This window comes from Drosophila busckii, chromosome X, assembly GCF_011750605.1.
Source record: "Drosophila busckii strain San Diego stock center, stock number 13000-0081.31 chromosome X, ASM1175060v1, whole genome shotgun sequence".
Taxonomy (NCBI): domain Eukaryota; kingdom Metazoa; phylum Arthropoda; class Insecta; order Diptera; family Drosophilidae; genus Drosophila; species Drosophila busckii.
The window spans coordinates 5,781,137-5,802,300 of record NC_046608.1 but is presented as its reverse complement, the minus strand read 5'-3'; the positions used below and the strand labels follow the sequence as shown (position 1 = coordinate 5,802,300).

Here is a 21,164-nt window from a genome sequence, read left to right as displayed (position 1 = left end):
TGTGTGGATTTTGGCAGACTTGCTTGGCGTTATTTTAAATATAAAACGATATGATATTCAATGCGATATGATATCGATATTTTTATTAACATTTTGTCTTTTAACGCTTTCGATTTCTAGCTAAATCTGACGTGAAATTGACTAAATTGTCAGCACTACTTCGGATGCAAACCAAAACACAACAAGCTTTGTAAATTTAATTACAGTACATTATTGTTTCGTAAACGCAGAGGACGTTGTTTTTGGCACCAACCAGCCGTTTAGTGTAAACTAAATAAAATATGTGTTAATAAATTAATTGACAAAAAAAAAAAACAAAGAAATTGAAAAAAAAATTTTCGGTGCAAGTGGAAAAAAAGTGTGTTGCATGTGGTAAGGCTAAAAAAGTGAATGTAGATTTAATAATTGTGCCAAGCTATATTTATCATATAGCCACCCCAATCACTGTCCTTGTATTCATTTCACAATTTCCCAAGCATTGCACATATGTATGTACACAAAGAGACTGAGAGAGAAAGAGATGGCTGCAGCTCAGCTGCTGCGCAATAGAAAATAATTGTTTCATTTCTGTTTTCATATGTTGCTTTATTGCTGTTTCTTTGTTTATGTCGCAGCTTCGCTCTCTGTGTGTGTGTGTATTGTGCAATTTTCCAAGTTAATTTTGGAAACTGTGTCAACGCTGAAGAATAAATAAATTGCAACATGTTTAAAAAGAAAATGTGAATAAATTTTATATAAATTTATGTAATTACAAGTATGCATTGTGTGTGTGTTACATGCAAGGTGGTTGTGCCTTTCTTTGTTTCTTTGTCATCTCACACACATGCATACAATTGCATTATTTTTTTAAGACGCATTTTATCCAAAGCTGAAGCTGAACTTGAACAACAATAGCTTGATTCCGGAAATACATTGAAAATTTTCATTTAATACTTTTACAGCTAAACTGTTAATTGAGGAAATTGCCAAGTGAAGCAGTGAAGTCTAAAATGGATAACAAAGACAACGAACAACAACAACAACAACCAGGCAATCAGCTGGATAATGCTGATCGTATACGCACGGATAGTGAAGGGTCTACGGATAGCTTATCACGTTTTATCCTGCCCAGTGTGGATGGCAGTCCACCCAAAATTGTAACCATGGATGAGGTTGCAAGCATGTTCAAGAATCTGAAGAATATGGAGTTGGCCCATGAAATTGCACTCAATCCGGAATTCAAATTGGAGCCATACAAACCGCCAATGGATAGGTGAGTCAAGCATATGCGCTCTCTCTCTTTCTCGCGCCAGCTCTTTTGTTTATATGCGTGGGGAAATTTCTCGAAGCTTTGCTTTGTCCAAAGCACTGGTAGCTTCTAGAAGCTGATTGACTGATGATTCAGTCAGTTCACTTTTAATTTTAAATAAAATCAATTCAAACAATAATTTAAATGCTTTGAGAAATGTTCAAGAAATATCTTGAAAAATATATAAAAAATATAAATACATACATAATATAAATATATATTATAAAATATATGCAAAACATTTTAGCCAATAAAATATACATACATAAGAATAGGAATTATTTAATTCTTAATTTAATATATGTTTCTTTAAAATTTATTACAGTCTGGAGGGACTTATCAAGACGATGGTGCATAAGGCTTTCTGGGACTTGTTGCGTGAGCAACTGAATCGGGAGCCCCCGGCATACGATCAGGCTATACGTCTGCTGGGCGAAATCAAAGAGGACTTCCCACAGCTGCTGTCCGCCAAGAATGCGAGCGTAATGGGACGCATTAATGCAGCGCTGGATGAGCAGCTCATACAACAGCAGGCGGAACGTGGAACCTTGGATTTCAGAGCTTATGCTAATTTTGTCATCAACTTACTGGCGAATCTATGCTGTCCAGCAAGGGATGATGCTGTGGCCAAGCTGCGTGAGATTGAAGATGTGGTGGATACATTTCGTGGCATACTAGAGACTATGTCGCTGATGAAACTGGATATGGCCAACTTCTTATTGTCCTTGGCACGCAGCGATATTGCAGCCAATTCGGTACAGTATGAAAAGCAAAAGTTCAGCACTTATCTAAGAGAGTTTCATGGCAATGGTAATTAGTACAACAAATTAACAAATGAATCAATTATGAATTAGAGTAATTACTTTTAGCTGGCTTTCCTGCCACTGAGGATTGGCTGCAACGTCATCGGGCTGGCTGCAATAGTCAGGATGATATTATTTACAATGCTTTTATGCAGCTGCTTGACTATCCGGCAGACAAGGACTTCCCCGAGCTGCTGCGCATCGATAAGGAACGCTTCGAGGGCTTAAGCTGGCGCGCTCAGCGTCTTATACTCTGCGCTTCGCTGATTTCCATAGCACAGAGTGTGCCAGTCATTTCGCAGCGACGTGAGAATCGCATCCAACTGGCGCAACAGCTGGACATACTCATGCAACATGTGAAGCAACAGGAGTAGGTTTTCATTCTCAATTACTTCTATAGTTTGTATATTAAATTAAGCATGTTACTTGCAGTCATATAAGCGCTGCCATCGACAACTGCTATGAACAAATACGCGCTTTTATCAACGAGTCTCTTGTTAAGGAGCAACAGTCGCCACTCAATGATGCGCAGCAGGAGCAGCTCAAGGCCCAGGTGCTACAACTGTGCAACAAAACATCGCCAGTGCGCAGTTTAATGGGTAAGTTTTGAATAAATGCTATTGCCTAAGCACTTAGCTAACGCATTAATTAATTTGCTCATCTAGCCAAGCGTCTGGATGGCTTTGTGCGTGTTGCACTGCGTTCCAATGGCAACATACCGCCGCCACCTGCGGGCTTTACTGACTTTGGCGAGGAGCTGGTTGCATTTATTGCCTCGTTCCGGCGTCTCGTCTCCTACAATCATGCCGTATTCGGGGAACACTTCATGCAGCTGCTGCAGCCCAATAGTAACGTGGAGCCGGCAGCTGAGGCTGCAGCGGCTAGCAATGCTTCCAATCTGGCTGCGGCGGCGCAGACTGCAAAGCCATAAAATCTCTGTGCTTGCTGGGGACTGTAGCTGCTGGGAAAACAACAATAACAATTCGAATTGTGTGTTTGACAAAAAAGCTCAATGTAATCAGTGCTTTAATAGCAAAAATAGGCCAAAATACGGAAAACGATAAGTGAAACTCATAAAATTTATGGCAAAACGTGATACGAGTCCACACGAGCTTGTGGCCATCTGTGTGGTGCATCTACTGGGCGTACTGTGATAAGTATACATACATATGTGAAAAAGGGGGCTATGAAGCACGCCCAGTACGCGCCTACTGTTCTTCAATATTACAACTGGCAGCTGCAGCATTTTTCGTCATCCTTTAATTTAAACCTTAAGATAATCCTATAAATATTTACTAAATAAAACTAATAACAGAAAAACTGATGTATTAACCGTAATATTTAAGTCACACTTATGAACGAAAAACTACAAACAATAATAGTATATAAAAACTTGAATTTAGTTTATGAAAAAACTGCATACAATAATAATAATTCAGTTATAATTTAGTTTATGGTTCTATTGTTTTAACCAAGTGTTTTACAATGATTTAACGAAATGGTTTTTAAAATGTGCTTAAGGCATTTGAAATGTTCGTCTAGCCGTTACATACATACATATTATATATAAATATATACTTTTAAACTAGTTACTTTTACTTATACAAATTCAATCAAATAAACAAAGAAATAGTTAGAAAAAAAACATTTTATTTACTTTGCTTTTTTAAGGCTGCAGAGCTAGAGCGCTTAGCTTCTTGTCAGCCTTTAAATTGTGCTGCTTGCTGTGATCAACTGCTTGGCTGCGCTGACAAAAGCTGCTTGACTTAACGCTGCAACACTTAATTGAATTAAAAATTATTTTAAAAAATATGTAAGCACAATTAGCAGTTATAATATATAATTAATTAATTATATCATATATTCTGCAGTGTAGTGTCTATTTTGGCTAGACTTTGACTTTGGGTTCAAACCAACAGAAACTGAGAGTTGCTTCCTTATCGCTGCCCAAATGCAGTTGCAATAATTACAAATAAATAAAATGAGAACCAGATCAGTACTCAGAATGAAATAATAATACAACAATAACAACATTAAAATAAGCATTTATAATAATCACGCCACTTGGTTGTACTTTGGCACTCGACGTTGTATAGGCTGCCACGCCCTCTTCCGTTGCGCCTAACGCCCATGCACACAAACACACACACACTCACAAAACACACAGTGTGCGTTTAGCGCTATCTCGCTCACACCACAGCGCTGACAAATGCTTGATGCTTTATCGCCTCTGCCTTCAATGCACTTAAAAAATGAATTATATGATTCCGATTGTCGAGAATTCTGTTTTATTTGATGTTTCTTTTTTGTACGTTTGTTTTCTTGCTGCTGCTGATAAGAAATCTGCGCTGTCGCCGTCGTTGCCAACTGGGGCCCTAGTTTCTAGTTTTGAGTTTTCTGCGGTTCGTCGTCATTCATAGATCAACACCTTATTTGCCATTGGTACAAGCCAAAGTCCGAATTGAGGCATAACAAAAAGCTTATTTGTGGTTTTTGTGGCAAGCACACAAACTGAAAAACTTGCTCAACCAGCAAAAGAAACTGCATAAATATTTAATTTGTGCAATCCATCTCTCTCTCTCTTTCTTGCTGACTTGGTCTTTTAATTTTGTCTGCGTATCCCAAGTATGTCTGGGGCCTAAAACGAACCCTTTTGGCTGTCGGGCATACAAATGAGCGAAAGCGAAATGAAAAGGAAACCCATAATTACTTTTTGCCGCCATTAACGCCATCATTATCATCAACTTTTGCATCTCCATATATAGTATACGTATGCCCCATAGTATGTGTGGTTATGTCTTGCAAATTCTTCGCATTTCTTTGCCTCGTTGCCTTGTTCTTATCTAAGGCCCCACGCTATAAATAGGCCCTACGTTTAACACGAAAAAAAAAACAAAAAAAAAAAAACAGATCATACCTAAGGTGATTTGCCAGTACACAGTTCCAGTTCCAGTTGAGTTGATAAGAAAAAAAACGCAATCGAACCGTGCAATTTAATCACGAGCCTATATAAAGACAACAACAACAAAATTCAACATAAAAAATATGTAGCTATGCTATTAATTGTCATATAAATGGGGTCAATATGCTGCTCATAGAGATTAGAGATATATAATATATTTTACAATGCTGCTCATAAAGATTATACGAAAACTAGAAATTATAGCAGATAAAATAAATGGAAAATATCTCATTTAATGCATGGCTTTATTATTGTTTAACATGCTAATATTTTATTTAAGATTTATGGAAATGTACTTTCCATATTTAAGAATTAATAAATGTGCCCCCAAGCATATTTCTCATGAATGATTCGCATAATCTTTATTATGTTGAAATTCCCTGACAAGTGCTTTATTAAAGACTTCATCAAGACACACAGAAATAAAATGACTTGTATACTTTGATAAGAAATGCGTGTATATAGTTAATACATAATAAAAACAAAGTACACTTCAAGTGTCTTGCTTACTAACCGCACTTTCTAGCGGAACCTTGAAGTGGAGTGTTATCATATATAACGTGATTGGAAAATTGAATGTGGAATCGGGTTCTACGTAATGCCGCATGTCTAATTGTATTTAAAGCCCGGCCAAGATACGTATGGATGATAAAGTGTATGAAAATTTCACTTATATATGTAGTTTTTTTTCAGTTTTATTATTCATGTAATTAGTACTCTTTGTTTTTGATTTATTAATAAAGATATTTTTCCATTTTTAAAGCATAATTCATTATGATTAAATTTTAGGTTAATATTACAAATTTATATTAATATATATTTATATATGTATAATATGCATATATATGTAGTTTAGTTATTGTTTTCTCATGCAATGTAGGCGTGGCACATTTGTTTTTGTAGGAGGGGAAAGGTTTATGTTTAATAAAATTTAGCACAGCTAAAGAATTTGCAAAAAAAATTGTTTTTTTTTTTAACTTAGTACGACTACATCTTATATAGCTAAATATATAGGTATGTGTATGTGTGTGTGTGGCAGTGTGAATGAATAGAAAATTTTTTGCAAATGTATGTGTGTATGTGTGTGTGAGGACTACAGACTAAAAGCAAAAAAAAATATAATCGACATAACTTTCTTTTTTTTAGAGCTTTGCCACGCTTATTTTTTTTGTACAAATTAAAAAAAAAATTGCCAAAGATATTATTAAAAAAAATTGTTTGCAGCTGGCATACATGTTGTTAACTTATTGGCCACTGGACGCAGTTGTTGTTGTTGTAGTCGCTGCAGCTGCTGGCGATGGGGCTGGCGTTGTTGTTTTGCTTTTAACATTGTTGCTGCTATTGCTGGGCTTGGCTTGGTTATCACTCGCTAATGTCGACTGCTCCACATTTGTGCCCATGGATGAATTGATGAAGTTGATGTACTGATGCAGCTTCAATGCCGCAATTAATGAGCTTAAATAGTCGTTTATGTTGCCCTGTTGCACCTGCTTGATCTGTCTGGAGACATTTCTATAGACGCGACGCGAGATCTTGTTGGATAGACGTCCGACTGTCTGTACTGTGTGTAATACAGGGTCCTCGCTGGCGGGAACTGGCACTACAATAACAAATAAAAAACAAATATATATTAATTAGTATTAATTGTCACAATCGCCAATTATTTGCTTTTACTTTTGTGTGTGTGTTTTAATGCCTTACGCTTACCATTAATTTGTTGATTTCCCTATCGATAATGCCTATGATCTCTGGATTTCTTCTAACGTAATCAACAATTTCAGTTATGATTTTCAGGGACATGGATAGAAATACCGTTGAGGCGGCTACTAAGAATCTAGTGTCAAGCTCCTGATCATAGTCGTGCTGCTGCTCCCCAATAACAATAACTACAAGTGTACAAAGTATATGCAAAAGTGCAGCAAATGAAAGAGAGAGAGAGAGAGAGAAGAGAAATAGTGTTATTAGTCAATACTACATGCATTTGGTTAGCAAAGGAAAAGCAACAAGAGCGAATTATTGGGGAGTTTGTTCAAATAACTTAAATTTTTGTAACCCTCACTAAAAAATCACTTTTTGTTAAACATCAAAACTAATCGTAAATATTTTTTTGAATTTTGAGGTTAGATTTAGTGTACTTGGTGTTGTATTAGTAACATGCTGATATTAAATTGAACAAGAAAACAAAACTTACTGTCACTCTCAGCACTTTTGCCATTTCGCACGACAGCATTTTGTTTATCATCTGAGGAATTAAAAATATTTACGATTTATATTTAGATACCTTGTGTTTATACAAAAAGAAACAAAAAATAACAAACAGATCTGTTTCTTGTGTTTTGTTCTTGGAATCAGCCCAAAAAATAAAGAAAGCTGGTCTAGAGTTTATGACATGTTGGCGAATGCGAAATGTGCGAGGTACAGTGAGCACTTGATTTGTGGATCTGATTTGTACAACCATTTTATGGTTTTTCTTTTTAAAATATATTTATAAATTCAAATGTAAAAAGATATTTGAGCTTTTATTATATTTTTAAATGTACAAAAATGTAATTTTGAATAACAAAAAAATTGTACTTATTTCATATGCTTGTATTTCAGTCTTTTCATAAATTTATTTTCATAGTTAATGTTTAAATTATTCGAATTGCTTCTCTTTCTTAACCAATTCCATTTATCAAATACCAACAACTGTAAGTAACCTTGCAATTTATTTTATCTTATTATAAAGGGTACAAAACTCACCATTATCCTCCTCCACATCGGAATCACACTTTGGGAAATAATATTCCAGCAGACGTTCGGCCAGAGCTGTGGTAGTATCCACGCCGTTAACCGCCAGACTGCCGTACTGTGTGGCCAAGACCTCGTTGGCCTTCTGCCAGGCCAGATCCTTAAGCGAAGCTGCCTTCTGCTGTCCCGCTGCCTTGAATTTCACCACACGCTCAATGTGCGGCTGCACCACATCGATAACTTTGTTCTTGGCCTGTGTATAAATCTCCTGTGGCGTATCCTTAATAATAGGCGCTTTCACCTCCAGCTGCTCAATGCCCTTGACCAAAGTCTGATCCACATAGGCAATGGGACGATCCAAGCGATTCACAATTGGCGCTGCGGTGGTCACAGCGCGAGCAACGCAATCTTCGGCGGCATTTAAAGCCCAGCTAAAGACGCGATTCTTGCCTAACGGAGAGAAAGAGATAGAGAGAGAAAAAGAGATGGCATATGAGAAAAGAACATTCCAGCAAGATACAATTATAACAGTCACACTCTCACTTCCCGCCGACACTCTACAAAAGCTAACTGCTATAGCACACACACACACTCACTTATCGCCTCTGTCTAATTGATAAGCAACTGCGCAGTTGACTGTCCCCCGGCAAAAAAATATGTATGGATGTATGGATGTGCATTTAGACTTTGATAGTTGCGCTTATTTAGTCAGCGTCATATACATGTGTGTATTGTACATATTCTAACGCAAACAAGTCGAAAGTCGAATCATATAAATCATTTTTGTTGATTCATTTACGGCAGCTAAGTTTACACTTGTTGAGCTTCTTTCCAGCGACAAACACTAGCGCCCCCTATTGACTGCGCCGCTGACTATTATTTTGCACTTTGGCTGAGTTATTCATAGGCAAATGTGTACCTAACCACACACACACACACATGCGAACACACACACATTGGCAAGTTATGTAAATTTCACATTTTAATTTTCGTACTTTGCACTGCGCTGCGTCACAAGCTGCGAGAGGTGTGTGTATAAGTGTGTGTGTGTTCTGTTCTGTTCGACTTCTTATAACGGCAGGTCATGGCTGCTGTTGTTCTTGTTGCTGCTGCTGCTGTCAATTGAATTTAATTGGCAAACAATTAATAAAATATTTTTTTACAAGCTCAACTTTTGCGGCGAATTCGCGCTGGCTTTTGCACTCCAAAATGGCGCTGCTAGACAGCGTGTGCTCTCTGCATGAAAATCAACGGTTTCTTATTTTTTTTTCTGTTGTCTTGCCGCCGCTAACTGCAGCGCAGTCAGCGCTAACTGCAAGCAGCGCAACGAGTTCAATGCTCCCCTGCCCAGGCGGGCGACAAATGGCGCCGACTGCACTACTCACACATGCACATAAATGCACACACTCACACACACACTGCTTGCACATGTTAAGAGTGCAGTTTTTTTTTTCTTTTTCGGCTTACCCTTCACTTTGCCATAGACATCCTGTGATTTATCCCAAGCCGCATTCACCACAGGCAATTTGATAATGCGCTCCAGCGACTCTAGATGCGGCAACAGATCCTTGGCATCCTTGGGCGGCTCTGTTGATTCTTGCACGCTATTATTTGGTTTACTATTGCCGTTTTGCTGCTCCACACTGGCCATGTTTGTTTGACTGTCTGTTCTCTTGCGTGCTTGCTTTTCACTTTTTAAATGCTGCTTTAGTTTTTATTTTATGCTTTTCTTTCGCTTCGCACCGCACTTTTGACGTTTATACTTTATGTGGCACTCAAGAAAAAAATATATAATATGTGTGTGTGTATGCGTACAAATATTAACAAACGCTCTGTCTCGCTCTCTTCTCTTTCTTATGTTTTATTTTTTTGGCACACACTCTATTTGCTCCAACGACAGACGTCTACTCGCTACGACACTCAACGCGCTTCTGACTTGTTCGCTGGCTGCGCAGCTGGTTTATTATGAGGGCTGGCCGGCCCGAACCCAGCAGCACCGAAGCGCATGCGCAGGCAACTGATAAACTCAGCTGTTTGGTAAGGCATAAGGGCACATACAATGGCTGAAAGCGTTGTTTAGCTTTTCACATCATAATGCCGCATGCTCATTACAAAAACGAGAGATAAAGCTAAACTATTTACATATTACTATTACATAGTGCTAAGTATTTACTATCACGTGCTAGGCGACAATTCCAGTGGGGCGGACAGTGAGGCTTAAAAGTAAATGCAAATGGGGTTCAAACTCAAAAGATTTGCATGTTTGGTTAAATAAATAATACAAAAACAAAAAAAAAACACAAAAACGTTAAAGCGTATGTTAGAAAAACTCTGTAAGCAAACAATTGGGCATAATAAAAAAAATGTAACACACATACAATTATTCCAATTATTTCACAAATAAAAAAAGTATATAGCTTTAGGAATTTTTTCACACTTTTGCATAAATTTCTTTGCTTTTCTCACAGCAATTCTTTTTATATCTAGACAATTCTTTTGACTTCTGCGCATACAGCTTCAATGCACTGTTATTGTTATGGTTGTTTATGATTTAATAAGTGTCGCATTGTTACTTTGGACTTGAATTTAATTTCAACATGAGTGTATATATGACGTTTCGAAATTGGTATAATCAAATTAAATATTTATTTGCATTTTCAATAGGCTTGAAGCAACGCAGCAGATTCCCAACTGCGACTGCAATTTCAATTTCAATTGACATTTGCATAATTGCCGAAGCACAAAAAACAAAATTCAATTAATACAACAATGAAAAAAAAAAATAATGCTTGACAACTAGATTATCAGACATGCTATGTCATGTAGCTTCAAAAAATAAAAGTACAAAAGATTTTGTATTATTAAATATAATAATGCTGTGCTTATCAATAGCAACGGGAAGACCTTTGACCCCCAGTGTCCTAGAGTGCCTGCTGCTCTGTCTAGCTTAAGAGATAAGTCAGGATCGTGTCAACAGAGGCACGTCGTTGTCATTTATTGATGGCGCCACACTTCCAATGAAATCTATATATATATATAATATATAATATATATATTTGTATATAGCTACGTATCTATAGTTACGTATCTATAGCTACGTAATGTTTACTTGATTCTATGTAATGCCCCAGCGCTGTGTCAAAGTCCAACGCCAAGCTGCTGACTAAATAACAAACGAATGATTGATATTTATACTAGCTACAAGTTTATATTAAATGGTAAATAACTTTTGTGGGTATTTCGATGCCAATAGCAATGGGTTTTTAGTATTATAATATTTTATTAGTTCATTATAAATTGGGAATTCATGTGAACTTGCCTTTAGACTTAAGTTATCGGCCTTATTTACCTTATATATAAGTAATATAAATATTTATCTGCATGCATATATTAAATATAAAGAGTTCTCTCATGTTAAATAAAATATTAAACAAGCTGTAAAGTTATGATTAATTAATACGTGCAGAGTTATTATATTTTAATATTTTTTCTATACGCAAGTCTGTTTTCAATATTTCTGTAGCTGCTAAAAATCCCTAGAAATTTCGTTACTTGCTTTAAATTACAAAAATCATTGTTTTAAGCGTTTTATTTATGCCCCTGAAATGCGTCGTGCCCATTTTTTATGATAGTGTATAAAAATCAAGGCTTTTTAATGTCTGTAATACTGTCTGGGGTCTGTAGCTGACAGAGTCACAGTCACAGTTGATAAGTGCCCAAAATCCAGACAAGTGCCGAGAGTCCAATCATCCACTAAATGCGTGGTCGCTTTAATAAAACGCTGGCCACCCACCCCCAATTAACTGAACAAATATCAAAGATTGCTACAAAGTTCAAGACGTTTGTCGTCACACTCTCTGATAAATATAAATATAAATATATGTATAGTATATGTGTCGTTGAGTTGTAAAGCCATTTGAGTTATCAGAGCTTGGCCAAAAGATTACTCTATATCATAAAAAGTAATATGCAGGAATTTCGATAATACATATGTATATACTACCTATATGGCTGGCGACTTTTAGTCGACTTTGAGCCGCTGTAATCTCAGTTACATTACTGCGTTCCAATTTTTAGTATGTTGTAAATCACTTGAGACTATTGTTGGCAGATTATTATGTTTACAGCGGTTACAGTTACTAGCAAATGATGTAGAAACTGTTTTCAAACAATTCATTTTCTTAGAAACTGTGCAAAGTCGAAACGCTAGACTCTCGACAGTTGTAAATGGCAATTGTGATAAGATCTGACTAAAGTATTAACAAAGAAATTAGTCTTGCTGCTTTGATACACATCCGAAACTCATTTAGTTATAAAATATTAATGCTAATGCGCTTGTATCTTAACTTAATGCTTTATATCTTTAACAACAACGCCTTGTCGGCTATTGACATGACATGGCTAGCTTATCACCTACTATATGTACTATATACGATATAAGCAGCTACTAATAATAATCTATTTTGATTTATTTTCTATGCATAAACTCTAAGCTTTAAGCTTTGCTGCTCATTATCAAAATGTGCAAAGCCATAAATTATACGGAAAATATATGTATGTCTATATATAAATGTATACGATAGCTATATATATACTTTGCACCTACTACTATCTAATAAAAACTTTTCAGCGTGTAATCAAGCAAACTCAATTTTAACATAATGACAAATTCGGACTTTGTACTTGTACTTTCATGCTTAAGTTGAATGAGTCTTTGTAGGGTTTTTTTTTTTTTTTTTTTACAGCTCTGTGGAGTTGTCGTATTGGTGATTGGGCTTAAAATAAACTCAAGACTTTTCTAATGAGCTAATGTATGAGCAGCTAATTAAGGCACTGAGCTTAGCTTCAAGAACATGCATCAATTTTGCATATTGCATGTTCTGCGTATATAAAAATGTATCTTTAAGCTACATTTGTATCTTTTATGCCCTGTAGTCTGTTTGACAGCTGTCTAGGCTGTTAAACGAAATTCGTCATAAGGCAGACCACAAGAGTAGCAAGTCCAAAAGCCACAAGAAAACAAAAAATAACCAAGAAAATAAAGTAAACCAGACACTTTGGACTTTGAACACACGACGTGTCTTGTCGCTTGGCTGTCGTAGTCTCATCGCTGCTAATGACGCTCGCTCTTGCTCTCTTCTCTTCCCCCCACTGCTGCTGCTCCCTCTCCTTCTTCTTCTTTTGCTGCTGCTGCTGCTGCTGCTTGGGGCGAGTAAATTTCTTGTGCAAAGAGCCAACGCAAGTTTCATATTTGGGCAGCCAACAAAATTGTTTTTAAATTCTTTTCATTTTTTTTATACTCTTTGACTAAATTTAGAAAATAAATAAAAGCATTGTGGAACTGAAGACCAGCGCCTTGCCTAAACTCTGCCAAGTACAGGTGTACTTAAAAAAATATATATATTTATACTATATAATATACATATGTATGCGGCGAGAATCTTCGATTTATTGCCGACTGAGCTGGACTTTGAGATTATGCTTTACCCTCGCCTAAGATTACGCTGAAATTTAATTGCTAGTTGATAAAGTTTTGCTCACTGCAATTTTGTTTATAACTATATATATATTGTTTAAGCTTTAAAGCTACAATCTCTGCTTGCTTTATAGTTTTATGTTAAATCAACAATGTTTAAGTTATAAAATACGAATAATAATAAAGCACTACGAATATTGTTAATTCGTGCCTAACCTCACATGAAGTTTTCTTTAATTTTTACGTACTAAACTACATAATTTTTTAAGTATACTTTTTCTAGAATCTTTGAAGTTTTAAGTGTACAACATTTTAAATGCAAATAGTAGTGCCAAATGCTGTCTCTAACCTCACTTTTGAATTGCTTTTATTTGCAGCTTAAGTGCAGATTGTCTGAATATTTTAGCTTTTATTCTGCCGCTTCCGTTTCTATTTGAATATATGATATACGCTATTATGTTAATCTATAGATTTTTTTGTTTGTTTATTTATTTTTTTATATGTGTGTAAATATGTTTATACATATATTCGATGTTGTTTGCCAAAACTTGACCTTGATATTTTATTTTCGGATGCCTGTCACTGCAAAAATTTTTAATGCGAACCAATTTAATGTGCTTAAGACATGAGCTAAAGAAGCGACGACATGTGGACAGCTGATCCTTATTAGTTTCCATTTTATAACGGGGGCTCTTAGCGAGTACAGCCTACTAGTAAATAATTAATAAACTTATGTACAATTAATATCTGTATTAGACCAGGTCAGTAGTGTGAATTTTAGCAGCTGTCTTCTTGCTGCGTTCCGCTAGAATCGAAGGACCTTGTTGTGTGTTTTGTACAGTCTGTGCTAGGATATCGCTTGTATAACATGAATAACGATACGGTGGCAGTCGCTTCATTGCTGAGCAAATCGAATCCTGTTTTTTGTTGCTATATGTTCTGGAGCAGTTTGTTGATATTGAAAATGTTGCTAATGTCCTTGCTGACGGCTCGTCAACGGATGAAAACCAAAACGGTTGCCAATCCCGAGGATTTACGCATGATGCGCACCACCGAGGTGCGATTCCATGATCAAAATGTGGAGCGCGTTAGACGGTGGGTATTTAATTGAATGATTATGCTAAAAACAATTTAAATTCAATTATAAAAATATATATTTATTTTATTTTCATCAAAAAATATTGTCAAATGTCAAAAATAATTCAAGTAAGCAACTTGCATTCTTTAAAAAAAAAATCAATATAAATAAAAGCGGCATATTTGTTCTTTTCTTTACAACAGTATGAGAATATAAGGAACTTTATTTATTGAATTTAAAAAATCAATATGAATAAATAGCGCTTGTATGCTCTTTTCTTTTCGGAATAAAAATGTTGAGCTTTGATTTTATTTATTGAATTTGTAAGATATAAAATCTTTTCAAATCTGCCCAATTTCTATAAGATTTTAATCATAGTTCGATTAAAACTGATACAATTTGGGCGTGTTTAAAAATTGTTTGCAAATTTAAATAACAACACTTGGTCATCAATAAAAACTAAATATTTTAAAAATATAGCATTTATTTTTGACTTGTTTTTAACATAATTCAGCTACAAATAAAATAAATTCTGCTTTAAAATCGTTTAAAAACTTACAAATTATAAGTAATCAATAATTAACAAAACAAAAGTAACAATTGCAAAATAGCACAAATTCTACTACTACATGTTAACAAAAAATTAAAAATTTTAAGCAACTATTTTCTTTTAGTCTTGCTCACTTAAATGATTTAATTAATATTTAAATTGAATTTTATAGCGCCCATCGCAACGATCTGGAGAACATATTGCCCTTCATGCTGGTATCTCTGGCTTATGTGGCATGCGGACCTCACGCATTGACTGCCTCGTTGCTGATACGCATTGGGGCTGCGGCAAGGCTGTTGCATACTATAGTCTATGCTGTGATTCCGTTGCCGCAGCCAATCCGTGCCATCTGCTTCTTTATCAACTTTGGCATTGTGATCTTTGAGGCGATCTATGTGATGATTTGCGTTGCCAAGTACATCTAGAGAAGAAAGAAGCAAAATGCAAAACCAAAAATATTTTTTTTTTAGTAGAAGCACGCACTTAATATTCTTAACGTGCGCCCAAGTTACCTAGTCTTAGCCGCTGCTATAAAATTTTTTTATGTGTAACCAGTTTGGCCAGTTTGACGGCAAAGTAGTCGCTAGCAGTAGTTATAAACAAATGTTGTTTTGTTGTCTGCTTGCTTAATTGGAGTCCAAGTTTCATTTGCACAAGTTCGCTTTAGAGGCACACACGCATAGCAAGATGTTGAACCAGGAGCTACTTACACTAGAGAATCCTGTATTCTGTTGCTATATATTTTGGGCCACAGTGCTGGTGGTGAAAATGCTTTTAATGTCGCTGCTGACAGCGTTGCAACGTTTTCGCTACAAGGTAAATTGTGCTTAAAATTCATTGAAAACGCATAAACACGACAAATTCCACAGCTGCTTGGTTTACTGCCGCTGGCATTGCGACGCAAGGTAAAAAGGACTCATTAAATCATGACCATAGCATGCATACACATGTGTATATAGTAGACAGAACACTAAAGCTTATGCCACATATACACATATTGCAGATATTTCCCAATGAGGAGGATTTGTTTTTCAAGAACATCGAAGTGCAGTTTGATGATCCACATGTCGAGCGTGTGCGCAGGTTAGTTTGCATAGAATAACTTAAATTAACCAACTGGTCAATCAATATGTCCATTGTTCAGCAGCAATGCAGATGCTTATACAATTATAAAATATAGCTGCTTAACAGGTTTGCTTAATCATACTGCACTAAACTGTTGAAGAACAATGAACGACTGTCTAAAAAATGACTAGATGAATGAGCTCATTCAAGAAATTGAATTATATCTATCATCTTGTATTCACAATCATTTCCATTTGCTTGCAGAGCGCATCGCAATGATATGGAGAACATACTGCCGTACTTTATCATGTCCTTGATATATATCTGCACAAATCCAACTGAAGCAGTGGCATGCAATCTGTTCCGTGTGGCAGCCGTAGCACGCATACTACATACGCTGGTCTATGCTGTTTATCCAGTTCCGCAGCCTGCGCGTATTATAGCCTTTGCCACCATGATGCTGATTACGTTCTATATGGCCGCCGTAGTTGCCTTACGCACGCTTAGTTTCATCTAATAAGTAGTTTACAGATTTTAAATACACGATTTTGGCTTTAAATTAACTATAATTAGCTTTGAGATAGTAAACAAACACAAAAAAAATAACTATAATATAAGCAACATGTGACTAAATTGCTGATGGAGCAGCTGCTTGGGTCCTTTAGATTTGAAAGCCCGCTTCGCGCATGCATTTCTTATGCGCCTCAATGAGCGCCGTGCAGTTTTCCTCGCCGTTCTCCACGATGCTGCAGCAATAAGTAAATAATTAGTTTCTAGTTGCTAAAAACATGTTGCGTCATCTTACCATGCATCACGTACACGCTTGGTCTCGGGACAAGCGCAGCAGGCTTTGCATTTGGGTTTCTCACCGCCAGCGCCTGTAGTTGGAATTGCTGCAGTCTCTACTACCGCCTTTGATGTATTGCTGCCCATTGTATTTGTTTATATTTTTTGACTAGCTGTGATTTAAATTTATTTGTTTCTGCTCTGCAGTTTTGTTTATGTAATATAGTTTATCAAGCTTTAAATTGTTTGATATTTCACCACAAATATTCTATGTATTTATCGGCACAATTTCAAGTTCACACACACACATTTATATAAACGCATGCTTGCTGTTAACAGTCAGTACTGCCTAATAAGCCAGTTTTTGGCTAGAATTACCCTAGTCCAAAACCTTAGGTATAATAAAAAGCTATCATCTCGCCGTTTTTCTATGTCAAACATTATTAGATTTTAGTTTAGCCGATTTCTAGCTTTATTTTGTATTACTACGAGCAGCGTTGATTAAAAGCACAGCTGTTCAGTTAACAGTCGATAGATTGCAATCTCGATAGTTGGAAAAATAATATTTAAACTTACTTTATGTTAACCATATTTATTTCATATAATTTGAACTTTATGCTGTTTCCATTTCCTCTGCTGCCTTGCTGCTTGTTGTTGGCTGCTGCTTGAGACGCCGCAACATATTCTGTGACACCAAATCCAATTTTAAATGCTGCACACTCAGGGCACTACCATCCCAATCAAATAACATTTTAAGCTTCTCCGCATCGCAAAGATTAAGTATTTCTGTTAAGCATATAAACAGTTAAAAATTGATCTTTGTATTATAAACTAAGCAATTTACCCATGCCACCGCTTTCATATTCATTGCGTTCTCTTTCCAACGTTATTTTAATAACATCCTGACGCGCCGCATGCTGGTTAGCGCGATTCTTGCCTATGGACTGTTTTAGCGCTATTTGCGCCAGTTCCTCATCAAAACGCTGCAGATATAACGTTATCATATCCTCGAACTCTTGTGGTGTAAGCGGTGTAGTCCGTCCCTCCTCTATTTGACCCAGGAACCAGCTTAGTTTCTCACCCATAATGTTACTCTTGATCGCATGTCCAAGGCGCCCTTTGTGTTTGTTGTTCTGGCGGCGTGCCTTCTTGCCCAGCGCCTTGGTTTTGCGACTGTTGGGATGCTTGCATTTCTCTAGTTCTTTGCGCAAATTCGTCTGCAATTAAATTGTTTATAAATATAAAAAAAAACCGTAAACATTTAGCCAGCAACTTACCATTTTCGCCGACCACGTTGTTTTTGTTTTGAACAGCTGTTAAGATAGCATAATGTTATCAGCATATGTTAGAGTTGCTGCTCTGTCAGGCAGAGTTGCCATTAACTGTCTACAAGTCCGTTATAGAAATTTAAAAAGTCAGAATGAAGACTTAACGTAAAAATTGGTTTAAAAAAATAAAACTATTTTGATATATTTTCAAGTAAAGTTACGGCTTTAGCTATTTTATGCAAACTATTGCTAAGACATAACAATCGCAGCTTATCGTTGATCGTTTTTTTTTTTTTTGTCAAGAGATGGCGCTAGTGTAACTGATCACACCACCTGTCTAACAGCTGGCAAATACAAAAACAAAAAACAAACTCTAATTGCAATCGCTTTGATAAAGGCGGTCGTTTGGGGGTCTAACAACGCGTTGGCGTATAGATTTTTAGCAACATTAAACAACAAGGTATTAATATACACACTCAAAATCAATTGACATTGGACTATTGCATATTAAATAATATTTGACAGGCAATATCTAACTGTAAACTATGGCCACAGCACATTTGCTACGAAATGCCAACACGCTTTGGTTGCTAAAGAACTGTCGCCAACTGCCAGCAAGCAGTGTAAGTAAATGAAATTAATTTAAATTAAAAAAAAAAACAAGCTAAAAGTTAATACGACTAACATAAGCAACAGCGTTGTAAAGTTCTTTAGGAATTATATTATGTAATCGCAAGTGCGCAAAGTGAGTGCAAGCGAGAAGGCAATATCTTAGCTATGCATGTGTGGTATGTTTGTGTTGCTAGCAACAGGTGTGTAAGAAAGAGAGAGCGCGCATGTTGTGTTTGTTTGTTTGGCACGGGAACTCAAATAATTTTGCTATATTTGCGTTTTTAAAATGATCACAAATTTAATTTAAAAAGTTATTAAGGAATTAATAGGTCTCAACGTAAGAATATTAAATTATTTGTTTTTAAATTGCGTAGCAATGTTGCTTGTAATGAATTTCAAATGATATATAATATAAAATTTTAAAACTTACAGCTTACGCGTTGTTTGCACTGGACACCCACACTGGAGAAGAAGGTTAACTTTAATCTGAGCGACATTGGTGAGGGCATTCGTGAAGTAACTGTCAAGGAATGGTTTGTCAAAGTGGGCGACAAAGTGGAACAGTTTGACAATCTCTGCGAGGTGCAATCGGACAAGGCTTCGGTGACCATCACCAGTCGCTATGATGGCAAAATAACCAAAATCTTTCACACCATTGATGAGCTAGCGCTGGTGGGCAAACCTTTGCTGGAATTTGAAGTTGAAGATGAGGAGGGCGATGAAGATAGCAGCAGCAGCAGTGATAGTTCAGATGATGAAAAGTCGCCAGCGAGCAGCCAGGCGGCAGCAGCACCTACAAATGGACGTCTTATAACGCCAGCAACGCCTGCAGTTAGGCGCCTAGCGAAGGAGCATAATCTGGACCTGACGCAGGTGCCTTCCACGGGCAGAAATGGACGCGTATTGAAAGGTGACATCTTGGAGTACTTGGGCCAAGTACCAGCTGGCACCAATGTGCCGCATCCCAGCAATGTGGTCAAGCAGCCAACAACTGCAGCAGCGCCTGCTGCTCCCACTGCCGCTGATCGTGTAGAGGTGCTCAAGGGTGTGCGCAAGTCCATGCTCAAGGCTATGACAGAGTCTTTGGTAAGCATTAAACTAAATTAAATTATTGTTGTATATTATTGTTTATTAACATGCTTTGTCTTTATGCTCACAGAAAATTCCGCACTTTGCCTACAGCGATGAGATAGACATGTCCGAGCTAATGAAGTTCCGCACTAAACTGCAAGCAGCTGCCCAAGAGCAAGGCGTACCCAAGCTTACATTTATGCCATTCTGCATTAAGGCCGCCAGCATTGCCCTGAGCAAATTTCCCATAGTCAACAGCACTTTGGACTTGGCGAGCGAATCTTTGATCTATAAGGGTGCACACAATATTAGCGTGGCCATAGACACACCTCAGGGACTGGTGGTGCCAAATGTGAAGAATTGTCAGTCGAAGAATATCATACAAATTGCCAAGGATCTGCAGGCGCTGGTGGAGCGTGGACGCAAAGGCACCTTGACGCCCGCAGACTTTGCGGACGGCACCTTCTCCCTTTCCAATATAGGCATAGTAAGGCCTTTGGCTTGAATTGAATTTAAAATTCTTATTAATATTATGCTTGCATTGCAGGTGGGTGGCACTTATACGCATCCTTGCATTATGGCGCCGCAGGTGGCTATTGGTGCCATGGGACGCACCAAGCCTGTGCCACGCTTCAATGACAAGGATGAGCTGATCAAGGCGCATATTATGAGTGTGAGCTGGTCTGCTGATCATCGTGTCATCGATGGCGTTACCATGGCCAGTTTCTCCAACGTCTGGAAACAGCATCTGGAGCAGCCAGCGCTCTTCCTGCTGCACTAAGCAGCCGAGCAGCTAACATAACGAGGCTTTACTGTTGCATTTATTTACAAAAAAACAAAAACTAAAAAAATTTATTGCTTGGTCAGCCCAGACGCCGCCGTTTCCCCTCAACCAGAATTGTGCATTTATAGATTGACGACAGACTCAAGGATTTATGCTGTCGTCACATTTAGCTTTAAGCTCTGGTGTACTTGGCTGGCCAAACAGATCCCCTACCCTCAAGCTTCCTTTTATTGTTTGCACTTTGTTGATTGCATTTATAAACAAATTATGATTATACATGTGGTATATATTTTATAATGCTGTTTACAGTTCAACTGTATTCACTGCATATTTTTAAAAAATAATATATATATTTTGTATATATGATTGTCAAATAAAAAACATACGATGGTTAAAGTAAATTATGAATTGTTGTATATCTAAACGTAAGCTTTAAAACGAAAGGGAGAGAAGAAAGAAAGAAAGAGAAAGCTATATATACATGAAATGGAACAATACAAAAGCTGTTGCGAAAAGAATGAATTTAAACCTTTTCTATTTGGCTTAAATATTAATCTAATACAATTTATTGTAGATTTCCAGTTATGGAATATTTTATGTTACATATTTTGTAAAATTCAGTATTCTATTTAAATGTATGCAAAATTTTAAATTGAATAGTAAGAAGTCTTACGAAATTTCTACAATTTCA

The 21,164-nt window shown here is 36.8% G+C and overlaps 7 protein-coding genes across 11 annotated transcripts; 4 read left to right on the top strand and 3 right to left on the bottom strand.

Moving 5' to 3' along the window:
* The first annotated feature begins 206 nt into the window (after positions 1–206).
* LOC108606346 (T-complex protein 11-like protein 1) lies at positions 207–3,487 on the top strand. Its single transcript, XM_017996393.2, has 6 exons — positions 207–372; positions 942–1,252; positions 1,614–2,098; positions 2,158–2,461; positions 2,524–2,690; positions 2,757–3,487. The coding sequence occupies exons 2-6, from the start codon at positions 990–992 to the stop codon at positions 3,020–3,022; spliced, it is 1,485 nt and encodes a 494-aa protein (XP_017851882.1). The 5' UTR covers positions 207–372; positions 942–989; the 3' UTR covers positions 3,023–3,487.
* A 2,717-nt stretch (positions 3,488–6,204) lies between these two features.
* Positions 6,205–9,735, bottom strand: LOC108607146 (lipid storage droplets surface-binding protein 2). 4 transcript variants are annotated; one of them, XM_017997789.2, is made up of 5 exons: positions 9,251–9,735; positions 7,796–8,233; positions 7,245–7,295; positions 6,761–6,939; positions 6,424–6,653 (listed from the first exon to the last, which is right to left on the bottom strand). In XM_017997789.2, exons 1-5 carry the CDS (start codon positions 9,432–9,434, stop codon positions 6,522–6,524), a joined length of 984 nt encoding a protein of 327 aa, XP_017853278.1. In that variant the 5' UTR covers positions 9,435–9,735; the 3' UTR covers positions 6,424–6,521. The 4 variants fall into 4 exon arrangements, with proteins under 4 accessions (XP_017853277.1, XP_017853279.1, XP_017853278.1 ...); XM_017997788.2 differs by lacking the exon at positions 6,761–6,939 and having other exon boundaries at positions 6,205–6,653; positions 9,251–9,730; XM_017997790.2 differs by lacking the exons at positions 6,761–6,939; positions 7,245–7,295 and having other exon boundaries at positions 6,205–6,653; positions 9,251–9,730.
* Positions 9,736–14,106: 4,371 nt separating this feature from the next.
* LOC108607086 (microsomal glutathione S-transferase 1) lies at positions 14,107–15,337 on the top strand. The gene is made up of 2 exons (XM_017997709.2): positions 14,107–14,354; positions 15,060–15,337. The coding sequence occupies exons 1-2, from the start codon at positions 14,128–14,130 to the stop codon at positions 15,310–15,312; spliced, it is 480 nt and encodes a 159-aa protein (XP_017853198.1). The 5' UTR covers positions 14,107–14,127; the 3' UTR covers positions 15,313–15,337.
* A 68-nt stretch (positions 15,338–15,405) lies between these two features.
* Positions 15,406–16,569, top strand: LOC108607085 (microsomal glutathione S-transferase 1). 2 transcript variants are annotated; one of them, XM_017997707.1, is made up of 4 exons: positions 15,406–15,703; positions 15,757–15,792; positions 15,891–15,970; positions 16,217–16,569. In XM_017997707.1, exons 1-4 carry the CDS (start codon positions 15,575–15,577, stop codon positions 16,467–16,469), a joined length of 498 nt encoding a protein of 165 aa, XP_017853196.1. In that variant the 5' UTR covers positions 15,406–15,574; the 3' UTR covers positions 16,470–16,569. The 2 variants fall into 2 exon arrangements, with proteins under 2 accessions (XP_017853196.1, XP_017853197.1); XM_017997708.2 differs by lacking the exon at positions 15,757–15,792 and having other exon boundaries at positions 15,416–15,703; positions 16,217–16,469.
* LOC108607087 (cytochrome c oxidase copper chaperone) lies at positions 16,524–17,066 on the bottom strand. Its single transcript, XM_017997710.2, has 2 exons — positions 16,758–17,066; positions 16,524–16,698 (listed from the first exon to the last, which is right to left on the bottom strand). The coding sequence occupies exons 1-2, from the start codon at positions 16,883–16,885 to the stop codon at positions 16,614–16,616; spliced, it is 213 nt and encodes a 70-aa protein (XP_017853199.1). The 5' UTR covers positions 16,886–17,066; the 3' UTR covers positions 16,524–16,613.
* A 120-nt stretch (positions 17,067–17,186) lies between these two features.
* On the bottom strand, positions 17,187–18,076 carry LOC108607084 (translation machinery-associated protein 16 homolog). The gene is made up of 3 exons (XM_017997706.1): positions 18,016–18,076; positions 17,583–17,955; positions 17,187–17,524 (listed from the first exon to the last, which is right to left on the bottom strand). Exons 1-3 carry the CDS (start codon positions 18,016–18,018, stop codon positions 17,352–17,354), a joined length of 549 nt encoding a protein of 182 aa, XP_017853195.1. The 5' UTR covers positions 18,019–18,076; the 3' UTR covers positions 17,187–17,351.
* Positions 18,077–18,359: 283 nt separating this feature from the next.
* LOC108605713 (lipoamide acyltransferase component of branched-chain alpha-keto acid dehydrogenase complex, mitochondrial) lies at positions 18,360–20,781 on the top strand. The gene is made up of 5 exons (XM_017995507.2): positions 18,360–18,466; positions 18,532–18,629; positions 19,051–19,704; positions 19,778–20,176; positions 20,237–20,781. Exons 2-5 carry the CDS (start codon positions 18,552–18,554, stop codon positions 20,468–20,470), a joined length of 1,365 nt encoding a protein of 454 aa, XP_017850996.1. The 5' UTR covers positions 18,360–18,466; positions 18,532–18,551; the 3' UTR covers positions 20,471–20,781.
* The last annotated feature ends 383 nt before the right edge of the window (positions 20,782–21,164 follow it).

Bases quoted from the DNA above. Each gene is read 5' to 3' on its own strand.
- LOC108606346 (XM_017996393.2), top strand. From the start codon at position 990: ATGGATAACAAAGACAACGAACAACAACAACAACAACCAGGCAATCAG. The intron at 1,253-1,613 runs GTGAGTCAAGCA...AATTTATTACAG, and splicing joins TACAAACCGCCAATGGATAG to TCTGGAGGGACTTATCAAGA. The intron at 2,099-2,157 runs GTAATTAGTACA...AATTACTTTTAG, and splicing joins AAGAGAGTTTCATGGCAATG to CTGGCTTTCCTGCCACTGAG.
- LOC108607146 (XM_017997788.2), bottom strand. From the start codon at position 9,434: ATGGCCAGTGTGGAGCAGCAAAACGGCAATAGTAAACCAAATAATAGC. The intron at 7,296-7,795 runs GTGAGTTTTGTA...TTAATTCCTCAG, and splicing joins CGATGTGGAGGAGGATAATG to ATGATAAACAAAATGCTGTC. The intron at 6,654-7,244 runs GTAAGTTTTGTT...TTGTTATTGTAG, and splicing joins CAAAAGTGCTGAGAGTGACA to TGCCAGTTCCCGCCAGCGAG.
- LOC108607086 (XM_017997709.2), top strand. From the start codon at position 14,128: ATGAATAACGATACGGTGGCAGTCGCTTCATTGCTGAGCAAATCGAAT. The intron at 14,355-15,059 runs GTGGGTATTTAA...TGAATTTTATAG, and splicing joins AATGTGGAGCGCGTTAGACG to CGCCCATCGCAACGATCTGG.
- LOC108607085 (XM_017997707.1), top strand. From the start codon at position 15,575: ATGTTGAACCAGGAGCTACTTACACTAGAGAATCCTGTATTCTGTTGC. The intron at 15,704-15,756 runs GTAAATTGTGCT...CAAATTCCACAG, and splicing joins TGCAACGTTTTCGCTACAAG to CTGCTTGGTTTACTGCCGCT. The intron at 15,793-15,890 runs GTAAAAAGGACT...CACATATTGCAG, and splicing joins CGCTGGCATTGCGACGCAAG to ATATTTCCCAATGAGGAGGA.
- LOC108607087 (XM_017997710.2), bottom strand. From the start codon at position 16,885: ATGGGCAGCAATACATCAAAGGCGGTAGTAGAGACTGCAGCAATTCCA. The intron at 16,699-16,757 runs GTAAGATGACGC...TTATTGCTGCAG, and splicing joins AAGCGTGTACGTGATGCATG to CATCGTGGAGAACGGCGAGG.
- LOC108607084 (XM_017997706.1), bottom strand. The intron at 17,525-17,582 runs GTAAATTGCTTA...TATGCTTAACAG, and splicing joins ATATGAAAGCGGTGGCATGG to AAATACTTAATCTTTGCGAT.
- LOC108605713 (XM_017995507.2), top strand. From the start codon at position 18,552: ATGGCCACAGCACATTTGCTACGAAATGCCAACACGCTTTGGTTGCTA. The intron at 18,630-19,050 runs GTAAGTAAATGA...TAAAACTTACAG, and splicing joins GCCAACTGCCAGCAAGCAGT to CTTACGCGTTGTTTGCACTG. The intron at 19,705-19,777 runs GTAAGCATTAAA...TTATGCTCACAG, and splicing joins AGGCTATGACAGAGTCTTTG to AAAATTCCGCACTTTGCCTA.